This window comes from Thermobia domestica, chromosome 13 (assembly GCF_964235325.1).
Source record: "Thermobia domestica chromosome 13, izTheDome1.hap1.1, whole genome shotgun sequence".
Taxonomy (NCBI): Eukaryota; Metazoa; Arthropoda; class Insecta; order Zygentoma; family Lepismatidae; genus Thermobia; species Thermobia domestica.
The window spans coordinates 78,013,619-78,031,258 of record NC_137466.1 but is presented as its reverse complement, the minus strand read 5'-3'; the positions used below and the strand labels follow the sequence as shown (position 1 = coordinate 78,031,258).

The 17,640-nt window shown below is 34.4% G+C and overlaps 1 protein-coding gene across 1 annotated transcript in view; it reads left to right on the top strand.

Moving 5' to 3' along the window:
• Tk (Tachykinin) overlaps positions 1-15,850 on the top strand; it is a 568,960-nt gene extending 553,110 nt beyond the window's left edge. Inside the window, exon 3 of the mRNA XM_081735973.1 lies at positions 14,926-15,850. Within this exon, the coding sequence (XP_081592099.1) occupies positions 14,926-14,990 (65 nt within the window). The 3' untranslated portion in view covers positions 14,991-15,850. The remainder of the gene's footprint in view (positions 1-14,925) is intronic.
• Positions 15,851-17,640: the final 1,790 nt, after the last annotated feature.

Here is a 17,640-nt window from a genome sequence, read left to right as displayed (position 1 = left end):
CTTCCGAAATAAATTTTGTATTAAGATGTAAGTGATGACTACTATGTACTTATACAGACTATACACACTCACACACACACACACACACACACACACACACATACATATATATATATATATATATATATATATATATATATATATATATATATATATATATATATATATATCTTATATATAAAAGAGAACGTACAAAATCCTTTGTTCCCTCATCACGCTAATACGGCTGAACCAATTTCTTTTATTTTTGGGGGGTTATTAGGATTTGGACCCTAGATGGTTTTTATCATATCACTTTAATTTTTAATTACCAGTGTCTTGAGATAATTGACCATTCAAGTGTCCATAACGTACAAATCCTTTGTTAGTTATTCATCATAGGTAAAAATAAACGTATTTATATGCAACCCGCATGACCGTGTCACTCGGCGGGTTAACATAAATGACAGGCGCTATAATGTTAACATTTACTGCAATCACTTGAAAGCGAAAAAGTAAAAATTATCTAAGTAACAAAGTTTATTGCGTTCCGGGGTGACCGCAGCGAAGCGGGGCGGGTTAACATAAATGACAGGCGATATAATGTTAACATTTACTGCAATCTTCTATGGTTTTTATCATATCACTTGAAAGCGAAAAAGTAAAAATTATCTAAGTAACAAAGTTTATTGCGTTCCGGGGTGACCGCAGCGAAGCGGGGTGAACGCTGCTAGTATATATATATATATATATATATATATATATATATATATATATATATATATATATATATATATATATATATATATATATATATATAACTTGCTAATAAAACTTTACTGGAACATGGTTTTGGTTTTCTACATAGTGAAGAAAAAGAAAAACTCGAGTAGTGTTTGTTAGAAAGGTAAGTATGTACAAAATGAAGCTAGGGATCAAATTGATCCCTACGGGCGATCTAGGTGAAACGAATTTCCGGGCGTTCTAGTGTTAAAACCTATAATCCAAGGAGGTAGAGCATGAGGAGCAGTATTGTGGTTATGTGAGATCGATAAGTCAAATACTGACTGAGATATTCGGTATCTTGTTAAAGATGAGAAGTGTGGTTTGTGAAGGCTGGCAATGCGCTAGCCAATGGTGTTTCCATTTAGTATATTTCACGTAATTTCTCGAAAAGTTTGCAACACTGATCTGCGTGTAGCATCTCTTTTGTCTTTATTTTCATTATTGCTTCCAATGATCATATCCAATTTATGTCATTAGATTTATAAAAAAATAACTTCCTCTTGGGTTGGCAACATTATTCATCTGGTGATGTTCGTCAATACACGGGCAAGTGTCCTCCTTCTTCTAGTTGCTTCATGCAAAGTTTCGTTTTTCTGTCTCTTTTTTTTTATGATCATGGTTGGAAACGTCATTTCATGACTGTTGTCAGATCGGCACGGGTTAACGTTCTCGTAGGGAACTGCTATTTCACTAATGCGTGTTTACGGCCACATAGAATACATTTCGCGGGTGTATGTTATCGTAACTCGAAATTACCTTATATAAGGGACACCCTAAATATATATATATATATATATATATATATATATATATATATATATATATATATAGGGTTTCCCTTATATAAGGTAATTTAAAGGTAAGGTAAGGTATATAGACGGATTATGATTATTCTTATCTTCCCAGTGATTAAATATAAATTTCTTTAAGATCTGATGTTAATGTTTGAAGCTAGACAGTAGTACACCTCAACACATACTGGATTAATTACGGCAAAGTAACGAGCTTATAGGCAACCATATATTTTTTTTAGCCCGAACAGGGTTGCATAACAACACAGGGTTGTAGTGCAAATTTTCGGAACACTTTCGTAGTACATTAACTGTATCTGTTGTTTGTGACATTTTAAATAAGTGGATTACTATCTCAAGTCCCTTATGATATCTTTTTTTAAAAAAATTAAAATTATTTTAATTAATAACACACAGAACTAAAAACTTTTTGTGGAAGATTAATCACCAGTTCTTGTTAGATCATTTCATTAGTATATGCGTATCATGCTAAAGCTTTAATCCCACTTAGGAAATCTGATCCCCAATTTATTCCCCAGAAAAATTAAACACAATCCTTTGATGCTTAACGTCTTTCTTTGGCATCAATACTGATGAGGTGGGAATGTATATCTCAACTTAAATCTTAAACAATGTGCGCTTCCATTAGAAAGCAAACCTCTCTTCCGCAGAAGACAGAAATGCTAACAATTTTGCAACGAACGCATTTACACATGCACTAACAGAAGTCCCATTTCTTCGCACGGGAGGTCCTAAAATCAGAAATTTCGAAATACAGACATCTTAGTTAATAGCCTCAACTATTCTTCTTCTTTTGTATTTCAAGTCACCAAATTGCACCGACGACTTCGCATACAATTGAAGTACAAGAAAATTATGAGAAAATAGAAGAAATTATAAGACAGGAGAAGAGGAGTGCATATGTAATTGTAATGGGAGATTTGAATGCAGTTGTGTGGAAAAACAGGAAAGTACTGTCGTAGGCAAGTATGGTTTAGGCGAAAGAAATGAAAGGGGAGAGGGACTGATTAATTTCTCTAGGCAGAATTCACTAGTAATTGGGAACACGTGGTTTAATCAGCGCAAGAGAAGAAGATATACATATAAATCCCCAATAAACTGCGTAAGATATCAGATAGACTATGTTATGATTCAGGGCAGATACCGGAATAACTTGAAGAAGGCGAAGACCCTACATTTTCTCTGATCATAACGATCTGATCTGGCCGAAGTGGATATTCAACTGAAAAATGTAGGCAGAAGAAAAGGTGTAGGTAACAAGACATTGAATACTGAAAAGTTGAAGAACGAAGAAGTGAAAAATCTTTTCGTTCAGAAATTCGAAGAAAACTACTCAAACGGGGAAAAGATAAGTGCAGACGATGGGAACATATTAAACTTTGCATACAGTAGGCTGCAGAAGAAGTAGTAGGTTACCGTGAACACAAAACTGCTAAGAAATCATGGATTACAGGACAGATAATGAAAAAGTGAAGGAAAGGAAGACGTGGGAACAATTTGACGCAGAAGAGAGCAGAAAGATGTACACGAAGTTAACATCGAGTTGCGAAGAGAAACAGACAGAGCAAGGGAAGAGTTCGACAAAAGAAAATGCAAGGACATAGGAGAATTAGAAAGAGTTGGGAAATATGAGGAAATGTACAAGGAGATGAAATCTATGAAACTTCGAATGAAACAAGTGGTTATTACGATGACAGTAGAAAAAAAAAGAATGGGAAGGTAGTCAGCGAGAGAAGTGGTCTTAAAAAGATGGAAAAAATATGTTGAGAACTTGTATGAGAGTAGGAATAGACTATGAGGCCTAGATGCTGAAGTAGAAAATGAAGTAAGTCAGGATGACAAAGAGTTTAGTATTCTTCAGGATGAGTTTAAAAAAGATATCCAAGGTCAGGAATGGGAAGGCAGTCGGGATATATAATATACCAATGAAATTCATTAAGAATATGGGAGACAAGGGCAAGAAAGAATTGTTCCGACTGTGTAATGAAATATTGAAACAGGAAAGTGGCTAAAAGACTTCCTGAAGATGATGACTAAGAAATCGAACCCAAAGAGATGTGAGGATTATAGAACTATTAGTCTCATATCTCATGCAGCAAAAATTTTGCTTCGAATTTTGAACAGAAAGTAATATGAAAGAACAAATGAAGAAATTGAGGAGGAACAGTTCAAGTTCAGGAGAGGTAAGGGCACAAGAAATGCACTTGGTTTATTAAGGATGATGGGTGAAAGGTTTATAAAAAAACAGGGAAAGAAGTGTATGTAATATTTATTGACCTAGAAAAGGCTTTTCATCATGTATACGATTTGCAGATGATATGACGTTTGTTGCAGAATCTGACGGGAAAATTGATAAGATGTTAGAAAAAGTGAGGAAGGACTTGAAGAATATGAGGTGAAAATAAATGTTAGAAAGACAAAAGCCAAGGTGATTGGAACGAAGCGGTCGGTGTCAAATATAGAAGTAGAAGGAGAGAAAATAGAACAAGTTACTAGTTTTCGATATTAGTAATGATATGAAATGTGAACATAAAATAAAAGCAAGGATAGGAATGGCGGAAAGAGGTCTTTAGGAGAAAGAGAAGTCTATTTTATGGAACCTTGAATAAAGCATTGAGAAAAAGACTTATAAAATGATCGTGTGGAGTATTGTGCTGTATGGGTCGGAGACGTGGACATTACACAAAATCGATGAAAACCCACTGGAAGCTTTCGAATGTGGGAGCAGAGAATAATGGAAAATATTAGCTGGGTCAAGCTGAAAATGAATAAGAGGTCTTAGTAATGGTGGGGGAGAAAAGAGCAATTAAGATATTAAGAAGAGGAAGAGAAACTGGTTGGGATATTGGGTAAGAAGAAACTGTATCATGAGGGACGTGCTAGAGGGCATGATGGCAGGAAAGAGAGGGAGAGGGTGAAGAAGGCTATAATTTATAGACGATAAGACGAAGAGGTTAGCGAAGACCGTGTAACATGGAAGCTTCTTAGTTGCAGCATGCCATCTGCCAATAATGGCAGAATACTTATAATGATGTTGTACTTTAACTATTTTAGAAACAATGCTAAAACACATGTTAAATTATTTTAAATAAGAAATCAAAATTCCGAAGTCATATATGTAGCTTTGTGAGATTCCGAAATATAGATATCGATATCTTAATATAAACAATGCAATCCCTCCATTTTCCCCATTAAACATCGAATTTCAAAAATACGTCCTGAATGATACCTCACAAACGATATGCATTCTCCAAATTGCAACTTTTTACTTTAAATAGTTTGTCCTAGATGTTGATCAATCAGTCAAAACTTTTAAAAAGAAGAAGTTGCACCGTCGAATATTGCGGGTCTGGGAAAATGGCCTATACTGTGGGGGTTAATCTCACATGAAGGAATATTCATTCACCCGCCCAGACAATAGATTCAAAACCCAATTGTTCTCGGAGGTCACGTTAAAAGTAAGTTCTGTTCTTCATAACCTCAGTGTTGTACAACGATGTAAAACACGATTATTTAAAAAAAAAAAAAAAGCTAAATTATCACGAACACAAAGACATGATCTTCTAAAATATCTAACAGAATTATAAAGAAAAGCTTAAGAACTCGTACAGTAAGGAACTTTATGTAACAATAATCATAAAGTAAAACGAGAACTCTGTAAGATATATTGCCTTGTATTGATGTTTCTGTTATTATTTGTAAGAGACTCCAAATTTTCAAGTTAGTAACAACTTCATTAAATCCCCCGGAAATGTACACAAAACGTTCTCAAGTTTCGACAACGATGATGTGCTCATGAAGAAAGTATACAAAAGACGGAACAACACAATTTCTAGATAATGATCTGTAAACTGATATAAAATCACATTATTATTCGTTTTGACCTGCTTTTCTCGTTTTCAATGAACAATGGAGATGGAGTAGAAGCAAAGAACATTAAAGAAAAAGGAATTTAGGAGGATATACAGTATATATTCTTTGCATGCACCAAGTAACATATTTTATGCTTTTCGAAAAACACAGATCCTTCTTAATAACTTTCTAATTCAACTGCCAATGGTTATTAAGCTCTGAAATAGTATTACCAGAAATTTATTGTATGGAGGGCTAGACAAATTTCATGATGGAATTTAGGTGGCTTGAAAATAAGCCACTTTTTTCAACCGAATCATGAATCATGCTAACAAGGAAAGGACATAACCTGTCAACAGGACTTCCTAATCACACCTAATCCATTCGATAAACATAACAAAGATATGTTCATGCGCAAAAATTTAAGTGCCATGGACAACGGAGTAAGTCCCTGCGGCCCACTAACTCTGTTAGTATAAAGAAAATCGTAGACTCACAGTGCATAGCTATTGCATGAACACTGTTCATTGGAAAGTCATGGTTTATAGTTCATTCTCTTCCGCATGAACCAAGCTTTCCAGAGATGCTGTGTATGGGAGCCCATGACATACTTGAACAGGGAAAATCGGCAGAATGTCGGGAAAATTCCCTCCAGAAATCCCTGCCATCAACTTTGGACACCTCTGGAGTAACCCCGGGTAAAAGTACACAATCCAAGTGTATCTCGAAAAATACTATAGGAGATAAGAAGTGTGTGTATCAAGTTTTGTATTGATGGACGGAATAGATATGAGGAAAAAAACTTATATATCAACACACGATTTCCCTCATACCTATTTTGTTTACCAATACAAAATTTGATAACGGTTTTCCCTGTTCAAGTACGTTATGGGCCCCAATACATAGCATCTCTGGAAAGCTTGTTTCATGCTGAAGAGAATGAACTGTAAAACATAACTTTACAATGAACAGTGTTTATGCAATAGCTATTTCACTGTGAATCTACGATTTTCTTTATACTAACAGGGTCAATGGGCCCCAGGGACTGACTCCGTTGTCCAGGCACCTAATTTTTTGTGCATGAACATATCTTTGTTATGTTTATCGAATGGGCTAGGTTTGATTAGGAAGTCCCGTTAACAGGTTCATGTCCTTTTCTTGTAAGTCAATAACAGTATTAGGTACCTATCTCATTTTTGCTATCTAACCTATTGATGTATGTTGGAAATATTTTTGTTTTCTTTGAAATACACTGACATTTTAATGTGTGGTGGATTATGATTGCTTGTGGAAATGTACTGCTTGAGTTCTCCCCGTCATTTGCATTGTAGTTATACGACGGTTCTTGTTAGGGTTTGTAAAAGTTCGAACAAAGTGTTAATTAAGAATAATCGGACAAAGTCTTGAGAGATTGAGTGACAAGTGAATAGCGTTGCTATGTTATGTTTATTGTAATGTATGAAGTTGAAGATTGTGAAACTTAAGCGAATGTCAGAATTTGAGCCATAAGTGGCTGATGTGATTCAAGAGAATAAGAGCCAAAAATGGCTAAAGTTAAAGTAATAATTACGTGTTAAATATAGTTGATATTGCAGATGGTAGATTTATAGGATACAAGAAATGAGCTTGTAGAAGAATATATGTTACAGAACCTTTGTGTTGAGATGGGGTTCAAGTAGATATTGAAGTATTGAGTATAAAGCATATATAGAAAGAGGATAAAGGTTTTTACATTCAATAGTGGTTGTTTGTCTAAGTAAATAAGTTTATTAAGCAATACTAGACAGTTGAATAATTACAACCCAGCAGTTCTCAGTGATAATCTTCTTTAATGGTCAGCGGGACCTGTCATTGAAAGTTTTGTTGTGACCACTGTTCCTCTTCCCTGATGTGGTTTTGCCGTAGATTTTGTAGGTCGTCATTAGTTTGGACACTGCCCTTCGTTACACATGCAACACACTTGCCAGTTTCATCACGTTTACACCACACAACCGAGTGCCAACACCTACCTTGTCTTATTTGGAAATCAGAAGCCGCATCTGCTCAGTTCACTGCACACTGCCGTTCTACTGCTCCTCACGTAGTACGAAGTTTGCTCGAAAACACCACCAACAACAACAGCCTCGGGCTGCGGTCACCGTCTGACCGTTATCAACCTAGACATCTGAAGTGCTTCCATTATTCCGATAACATATGTAATGTTTTGTGAATTCTCATTGGTAGTATCTGCTCTTCGTACACAAATAAAATAATTTTGAGATTAAAACTATTCTTCAAAATTCTCCCCCCACTCCCTCTCTCCAATAAACAGTTTCTAACAATATTTTTACAATTTTGTTTGAAAAAAAATTAAAGTAGGCCTCATCATAAACGAGGAGTCAAACAGTAAAAAACAGCCACAAGGTGGATATTTTTCAAAAAACGAGCCAGCTTAAAGTACAATTTAGTACTTACAAACTGATTTTAAAAAGTCATCTTTAAATTGCATTTATGGCTTTTCGAACTTCATAACATGAAAAATAAACCAAAACTAGAGAAAGAACCAAACAGTTTAAAAAGTAAAAAGCTATTGAATAGCCTATATGATTAAAGATAACTTTTGCAGTCTAAAGATATAATTTTCAGCTTATGATTGTCTTCGGGATTATAAATTACATTTTTCTTACATCAACAAAGGTGTCATTGAGAATGTATTATAGCCACTATTGTTTCCTTTCGTGAATCCTCTTCCAACTGTCCAGAAAAGAATCTTCATTAATTTTGAATTAAGTTCGTTGTGAAAAGTGCGACAGTTCCTTTTGTTATGAAGTTTATATAATAAAGTAACTGGACAAAACCGCGTAAACTGAGAAATCAATTTCTCATTGGTTGGTTGTCTACTCCAGTGAACGTTTTACCTCAGTAAATGCTGTACATTTGATGAGCTTTTTCTCTTCTTGTGCTTTCAGAGTTATATTGAACATCTGAATAGTTAAACGTGAGTCATTATTGTCAGAAAACAATTGCAAATTTCATTTTATTTTTTCACCGTTTGTCTATTCACTCGAATAATAAATTGTTTCGCAGAACACACTTATCATTTTATCAATTATCGAGTTGTTTTGAATTTGAAAGACGACGAGAAAGCGGCTGAAAAATGGTTTTATGGAGTTTATATTCAATGGCACCTTTTATTAAGTGCAATTTTATATTCCCGAGTAAGTTTATAAATCCATTTAAATTTGCAGGTAACATATAGCTTTACAGAAAGCATGTTATTAACTACGGAACATTCTGTTCATTCTTAGAAAGTACGATAAATATTCTGTTATAACAATCGAATAAAACTTCAGTTGCCTTTTTCCGTATAGTTGCACGGAGCACAGTGGCTATGCGGTAGATCACTTATCCCTAGTGCGAGAGACTCCTGGTTCAGTCTCTAGGCACGCGAGTCTCTGATGTACAATGGGCGTTCTCGGGGTGCTCCCGTTTTCTCCCTCATTCTTATTCCACGAATTCCTTTGTCATCATTGGGTTCGATTCCCGGTAGGAGCTCATGTGGTTCGGATCCTACGTTGATCTGTAGATTTACATTTTATATAGCCTCGGTACTGAACAGGACGCTAAACTAAAAATCCATCAACCTACTAGTCTTTATCATTTATTTTCATTAATCGTCCATCTCCTTTAGGATAAACTGCATAATCGTGGGACATAAAGATGGAAATTTCATTTCATACAGTTTCGTAGAATGTTCAAAAGTACTATGCAACCCCATCTCTTTCAATGGAGTTCCACCCTAGTATCTAACTGTAAAATTTAGTGTTTTAAAAAGGAAGATTTTGAAAGCATACCACCACTGAATGTTGCAAGTTAACGCAATGTATGCAATGCCCTAAAAGTTCTAAAAATACATATAAAAGGTGTCCCTATAACATTTAAATTCACGAAAAATACTGAGGCGGATCAGTTTTAATATTATAATAATTTAATATTAATTTAATATTAATAGTATATATATATATATATATATATATATATATATATATATATATATATATATATATATATATATATATATATATATATATATATATATATATATTAGAGAGAGACTTGCAGATATATTAAATTCAACCTCATGTATTCATTCTCTTAGACGAGACACCATTGCATTTGAAAGGTTTGAATCGCTGTATGAGTATAGCATATCTTTTGAAGAACAGCGTGATACTATATCAAAGTCTTGATTTCTTTAAAATTTCAAAAATATTATCTGAAAATCATGCTTTAAAGATTTCTAAAATGACAATACTAACTAAATATGCATCGTTAAAATGTACCGTTTTAACATAAATTGTTTAAGAAGCACTGGAAAGAAACTGTTGAATGTTACAATGTAATTAGAAAAAGATGGCGAACGAAACATGAACTATGGGATTATGTGTTGTTTGCCACGACTCGATTTTTGTATTGTTTGCCACGGCATTGTTCTCTCTGATTTATCTTATATCATAATCATGAAGATTTATACAAAATCGACTCATAAGTTTAGGGTTGTCAGATGACTATATTATAACAATAAAATCTATTATATTTATAAACAGAATATATATACACAGTGGCGTATTTACGATTTTATTTCGGGAGGGGCTTTGCTAACTTTCGGGGGGGGGCTTTGCCTGGAAATGTGAAATTCTGCAAGATATTTCATTTACTTTACTATACTAAGTAAGATTTGTGGGGGGCTTAAGCCCGGAAGCCACCCCCCTAAATACGCCACTGTATATACAATACAAACAGTCCCAAACACGGCTGCTGCTTCTGTACCGTAACCATAGTTTTGAGTATTCATTAGACATTTCTCTCCAAAGGTATTTTAAGAGTACTTTACTTTATTCTCAATATTTAAATTATATCTGAATGTTCCATTTCGTATCCTCTGACTGTCCGTTAGCTATTTTAGTGGATTTAATCTATGCTTTTGCTTTTGACATTAGACAGGACCCAATCACTTATTAATTTATGTTTTAATGAGTCTGTATAGGATAATTCTATTGAAATATATGCGGTGGCTCAGTGGTGGAGCGTTTACCTGTGGTGCGCTGGGGCCCTAGTTCGATGCCGTATGCCTGAGTTTTCTCGGGATTCTACTGTTTCCTCACACTTTCTTCAATACACAATTTTTCATTCATTCTCATCATCATCATATCTTTAATCTTACATGACATAATCGTGAGGCGTAAAAATGAAATATTTCATTTATTTTTCTTAAATGTATAAATTCCAGTTCTTTAGTCGCGTAACATAACAAAAAACAAACATTATGTAACAGGTGGTGATATCAAGGACTCCAATTTATCAATTATATATTATATATCAATGAGAAAATGCAATTACATCAATTTACTAAGTTATTGTGATATTAGTGACGATGTGTGTTCATATGTTTGGAGCTTAATAGGTTTATTCTCTTTGAAAAGCGAGCAGCGCCGTAAGTTAGATTTTTTTCTGGGGGAGGGGCAAGCATTGATATTTGGACCCCCTAGAAAAGTTGTTTTGGGCCCTCCCGCAAAATTCGAAAATAGAACCCTTCTTTCCATCTTTCTCTTACTCTATGTGGGCTCCCCGCAGCCTGTGGACCTTCCCACACGCCCCTAGGCCTGTTCGATACATTACAAATTAATTAAGGAACAATATTGACAAATCTCAAAGTAATACGAGCAAATATTATTTTTAGGGTCCCTAAAAAACATTTTTTACTGAAATGGGTCCACAACTCATTTTTGTTTTATATACCTTTTGTGTACTGTTTTGTTCATGTAATGGAGTGAACCTGTTTGATGCTTCATTTATAATTTAATGTTCGTATCGTATCTGGAGTACGAAAATTTCGTCTTAAAGTGGGCCCGCCCTCGAACGGCGGCGAGCTTCCCTGGGATGGGCACAAGTTACTGCCTGGCAGTGAGTCTAATGAGACCTCTCTCGCCCCATAGGCGAGAACACTTAAAAATTTGATCCATGGAATCACAGAGGTGCCTGGCAACCCTTCCTTTTTATCCATGTGTTAGTGAATCTTCAAGATAATGAGATCTGATAAGATCGGAATGCAAATGCTGTGGCAAAATCGTGGCAAACAACACCAAAATCGATTCGTGGCAAACTACACCGTGGCAAACAACACGCCACCGACTATGGTTGGTTTTGGTAACGAAGTCTTATCTATATGGATATCAATAAGTAACTATTATCGATATTCATAAATTATTTTTATCGCTTTTCATTATCATCAATTTTTTCATTTAAATATGCTCCGTTCCAAAATAAACATTAATCAGACTAATTAGTGATACAGGTGACTGGAACCTAGGTCTGCACCTGAAGATATAAAACCTAAATTGATGTTAAGAAAACAAGGATAAATATGGGATGGAGATTCAACCGACATCTTTCATCAGCACCGTTCATTACCATCAATTTCTGCATTTATTAGGTACATGTAAAAGTTTCTGTTACGCACATAGAAGTACAAAGAACACAAAATGTGGCTCGATTAGAACTGTATATAATTCCCATCATTATCGATGACATTTTGCCATCTTTCAGTTGGGAGATGACTCTCACGCGGATAAAAGTCTGCAGGTTTGAAGTCGAAGAACTCAAATAAGTTTATTTTCACAACTTTTACATCATCAAAGTAAGAAGAGAAGAAGATATGCAAACAAATTAATTATAGTCATTACTGCATAATTAACATGTATTTCACATGTAATTAATGGGTAACATTTTAGCAGTATCCCTAATTGTAGGCCTATATAGTTTAATGGTTATGAACGTTAAAATATACGAACTCTTGTATATCAAAACATTCCAATGCGAAGAGGTTTTTTTTTTTTCACTCCTGACCCTTTACTTCGACCGTTATGATTGCCTTCAGACTTGAAGAAGCACCTAGGAGGCCGTCGCTTTACTTCAGAGAGCTGGTGAACATGTAACAACGTCGCTGAACACGCAAAGAGAACATTGTTATCAGCAGGGAATCTTCGAACTCATCCCACGATGCGACAAGTGCCTCAACCGAGACTATGTCGAAAAATAAACTAATATACTGTATGTACTACCTGTTGATTGTATTGGTTGTACGAAGTAATACTATAATGAAATAATATATGTATGAATATGTTATTTCATACAACTAATACATTCCTATGCTTGAGAGTAAATTCCCATGTATATTTTTCGAAAAAATGAAGAAAAAGCAAATAAATTTTTATGGCGTTAAAAACAATATGTCGTTTTTTTTTTCGATCTGATACAGTTGATAGTTTATGTTCTGCTTGAATTAATTTATTAATCTGTGTATTTATGTACTGTACACATAAAAAATAAACACTGTTTAGGACACCATATACGGAGACACATGCATGAAGAAACCTTAAAACATGCATGAAAACTGATAAAACCACAGGCAAATTGATTGTTTATGGCCGTTCATGCATGCTGAAAGTTTTCAAAATCTTCTGTAAACATGACTGATGGTTTCACTGTTCTTCGTGTATGTTTCCCGTGTATGTGTTCGTTCATGCAAGTTGGTTGTTTTATATTTGGTTCCGCCAATCACGACAGCGGAAGAAATCACGCGGCTCTTTCCTTCGATTCATTCTTTTAGTAAGTTGGACAGCAAGTTGGTACACGTGTGTGAGCCAAAAATTTTTCCAACATGCATGATGAAACAAATCTTTCCTGCATGTTGGTCATGCAAGTGTGTGCGTCTATGACCCCCATTAAGCCGCAGATGAAATCAATTGTTGTTTCGTTTTCTCCTAACAAAAGTACACATACACGTATCAATGACACACACACACTCTTAACAATTACACACATTATCCTAACAGTGACACACACATATTACTTGTACCGGATAAATTTTATTGTGCTGGAACAGGCTGTTTATTTATACAGGGTGTTACAAAAAACTTGACACAATATTTTGAAAATAGATTCCTCACATCAAAATAAGAAAAAAGTTCATATGAACCTGTGGTACAAAGTACATAGTTTCGTAGTTGTTATAGAGTGCGAAAACGTGGAAAAATGAACTTTAAAGGTCCATAGTTCCAATACTATAGAACCGATCGTTCTCGGGCGAGGACATCACTGAAGACCCTCCGGTAATTGTACAATTATTTTTAGGGAGGCTGTTTGAGAGTACTTGATCACTCTCCACCTACCTTTCTAAAAATTGGTGTGCACAAGTACTAGAGCATTCTTAAATATAAGTACAGTAAAACCTGTCTTCAACGGACCCTTTATTAAACGGAAAACTGCCTTAAACGGAAATATTTCACGGCCCCATGACTTTTGGAGAACAAAACGTGTAAAACTCCCTTCATTAAGCGGAAACTGTGTTACGCGGACAACGGAAAGAAAAATAAATATTTAACGGAAAATTCTGAGTTCCGGACTACAGCGTTTAGAAGATGTTTAGACATTCTGTGAGACATATACATTACACTGTCTGCGATAAAATGTTCGTTCTTTTGTTAAATATTTCTGGACAGTGTTGACTTTCCTCAACCACTACTCATATTCAACCCCACAAATTATCCTTAATCCCCGCAACTTAATCAAGAATCATACGGAATGTCGGAAAGAAGAAAACGAGATAGAGGAAGAAGAGGAATACGATACCGAGTTGCAAGAAGAGTGTAGAATAAATACATATCAAGATTCTCTCAGAAGTTTAAAGGAACTGCAAAAATTTGCCTTACGAAAAAATGATTCTGATTCACTTAGTATAATTTCTCAGGCTAAAGTTTATGCGGAAAGTCAAGCAGCCAAGCAGCAATAAACACATAAAACCCTGCTTGGCTATTAGAAAAATAAAGAAAACGTGTGCATACCATATTTTGTATTCATTTTATTTTTTTTTTTTTTGTGTATTTATTCGTAGAGGAAAGAAGTACTGTAATCGAACAATGTACGTATAGCAATATATTTTCTCAGTATGCCCCTTTATAAGCATTTTTTTAAGAAAGGAAAAGTCTACCTCCACTAAGCGGAAACCTGCCTTTAAGGGAAATTTTTGCAAGTCCCGCTCGATTCCGCTAAAGACAGGTTTCACTGTATTTGGATAGTTCACATACCAGTTCCTCTGTGATGACTTGACCCGACTACGATAGGTCCCATAGTAGTGGAGTTATGAACCTCTATATTTTACTTGTTTCACGTTTTCGGCACCCTATAACTCTGAAACTATCCATTTTTGAGCACAGGTTCATATGAACTTTTTTTTTTCTTATTTTGATGTGAGGAAAATCTTCTCCCAAAATATTATGACACATTTTTTATAATATTATAATATTTTTGTTATAATATTATGACAAAATATTATAATACCCCGTATATGTAAAATAAATACAATTTTAAATATCATAGCAGATTGTAATTTATATGTTTACCATTTAGTATAAAATTTTCTAATTGAAGAATTTTTGCTTTCTATTTCCCGTTTCAGATTCTGACAACATAGAAGGCGGTGCTCCTAAGGACACTAATCAGCTGGTTGCAGGCAACCAATGAGAGTATGGAGTCTCTTTTCCTTCCCGTCCCTAGTGCAACAATCTTTCTTCTGCAGTTTGAAGCCTAACCATCGGACGACATCTGTCAATCAAGACAATCTAATCCAAAAAAAAAAAAAAAAAAAATCCCAGATCTACATATCTCACTTTACATTGAAAAAAAAAATTCTTTCAAAAGCAATGTCATAGGCATCCTACAGTTATAAATGCTATTACTACCCCAAAAATTACTTATAAGAAAAAACATAATGATAATAAAGAAATAAACTGCAGAACATTGTTTGTTTCGAGAAAGTGTGCCGGTATGAAGTTCTCTGCAAATAAAATAAGTTCCTCTCATATAGTATATATAGATAAAAATATATTTATTTATTTTAGTTTGTTTGTTAAAACTTTCAAGTATAATAAGAAATACCTATTGCGATAAGTGTGAGGAGAGGATCGGAAGTACCTGTTATTTCTTGAATAAGAATGATTTTATTCGTCTAAAGGAAGAACAAACCAAACAAGTACATTTCAACGACGAACTTCAAATGATTATACATACGTATATACTGTACGTTCTGTAAGCACCTTGATATGTATAAAGTAGATTGCCTTTCCTTTAAATTTCCAGTGTTTGAAGTCAGTAATTCCAAATTAATTGTACAGTTTTGAATTGATGCAAAGTGTTTCAGTTTTATATGTATTGAATTTCACCTATAGTCTTTTTTGTTTTAATTTTATTCATTGATTCTCCAGTATTAATTCGAACCAAACACTTTTTTTTAAAAATGTTGAAAAATGTGTCTAAAATTTTATTTTTCCCCCTTCGAGTTCATCTGTATGTCATTCTTGATCACAAATAAACAAAAAATATTTACAAATAAGTGTTTAGTTTATTTAATACAAAATTATTTTCTAATAAACAATTTCTGTATATTGATTAATATATGTGCTGCATGTGTTAAAATATCAAATAATACTTTCGAAACCTGAATACTTTCAAATATCTAGGATCAATATTAACAGACCAAAACCATATTCACAAAGAAATTAAATGTCGACTAAAAGTATGGAATTATTATTATTATTGAGTTAAAAACCTTTTGCTCTCGCGAATTCTATCGAGGAATTTGAAGCTTAAAATATATAAAACGGTAATCATGCCTGTTGTCCTGTATAGTTGCGAAACATGGTTACTTACTCTGAAGGAAGAACACAGACTGAAAGTATTTGAGACCAAGGCCCTAAGACGAATATTCGGACCCAACAGGAATGGGAATGGTGAATGGCGGAAGCTTCATAACAAGGAACTACGTATTTTATATCGTTTACCAATTGAAAATCCAATCGGAAGACGATCATTAGGAAGACCCAGGCGCAGGTGGGAGGACAATATTAAGATGGATCTCGCAGAGATAAGAATACAAAGTAGAAACTGGATCCAATTGGCTAAGGAATGAAGTCAGTGGAGAGCTTTTGTGAACGCAGCATTGAACCTCCGGGTTCCATAGGCCATAGAGAGATTTAGTTAGTGTATTGATATTACTGCAGCTTGTGCAAGATTATGTACTTGCTTTTTTATGGACCAGAATTGTTCTACTTGAGGCTCAGCAATCGATCTTTTTCTACATGGATCTACTTCTAACATTTCGAAATGTAAGGAAGGGCATTAAGCTATACACACACAATAACTGAATAGTTCTGAGTGTAATGAAATTCCATTATGTTTTACAAGACATTCCATTTATTATAATTGCGTGATAGCATTTGAATGAGTTATTGAAGTAAATGTAAGCCAGTTTCTACCATTTGATTATCCATACATTTGTGTGTTAGTGCTTGTCAGTCTGGTCCCTAATAACTTGGCAAAAGTTATCTCCTTTCAATGAAACTTGTATAATTGCTTTGATGGTTGGGAAATAATCTATAGCTTGCGATCAAAATCTATGAAAAACAAGGGGAAAATAAAATCAAATCGAGTTCAAAATTTTCGTTTATACATTGCCGGATTTACGTATAAGCTAAACAAGCTATAGCTTAGGGCCCCACGCTGTTGAGGGTCCCAAAAAATTAAAGGAAACAACTGGTTGTAAATTTCCAAAAATAGTAAATATAATAAAATAAAATAAAATCTACATAGTGTATAGCAACAGTTCTTCGTGTTTTGTAGACTTATATGTCGTAAGTGATGGAGCCCCTTCTGCTAGCCTGTTTCTTAAAAATCACTAGTTTCTTCATTTCTGTATATAGTGACCCTACGTTCATCTTGATACTTAAAGGGCCCCATTACCTTCGATAGCTTAGGGCCCCAACAAACCTAAATCCGACTCTGCGTTTATACATAACTTAATAACAAAACAGATATTCTACGATAAATTTTGTAAAATTACTCGTATTCGACTTTTATTTATATTTAATTTTCGTCTATAACAGGACCGTTGTCCCAATTAGAATCAGCTTACACAATCTTTGGTTATTTTGAAATATGATATAGAAATGCATTCTCGAATAAAAGTAATAAAACCACAGAAGAAAGCAAAAACAAGAGGAAAGGAAAGAAACTAAACAGAAATATACGAATAGTGGGATTAGTGTATAGAACATTAGGGGAAAACGGGGTAATGGCACGCTGTGTATAATTGCACGTATTCCTGTTTACAAAGGAG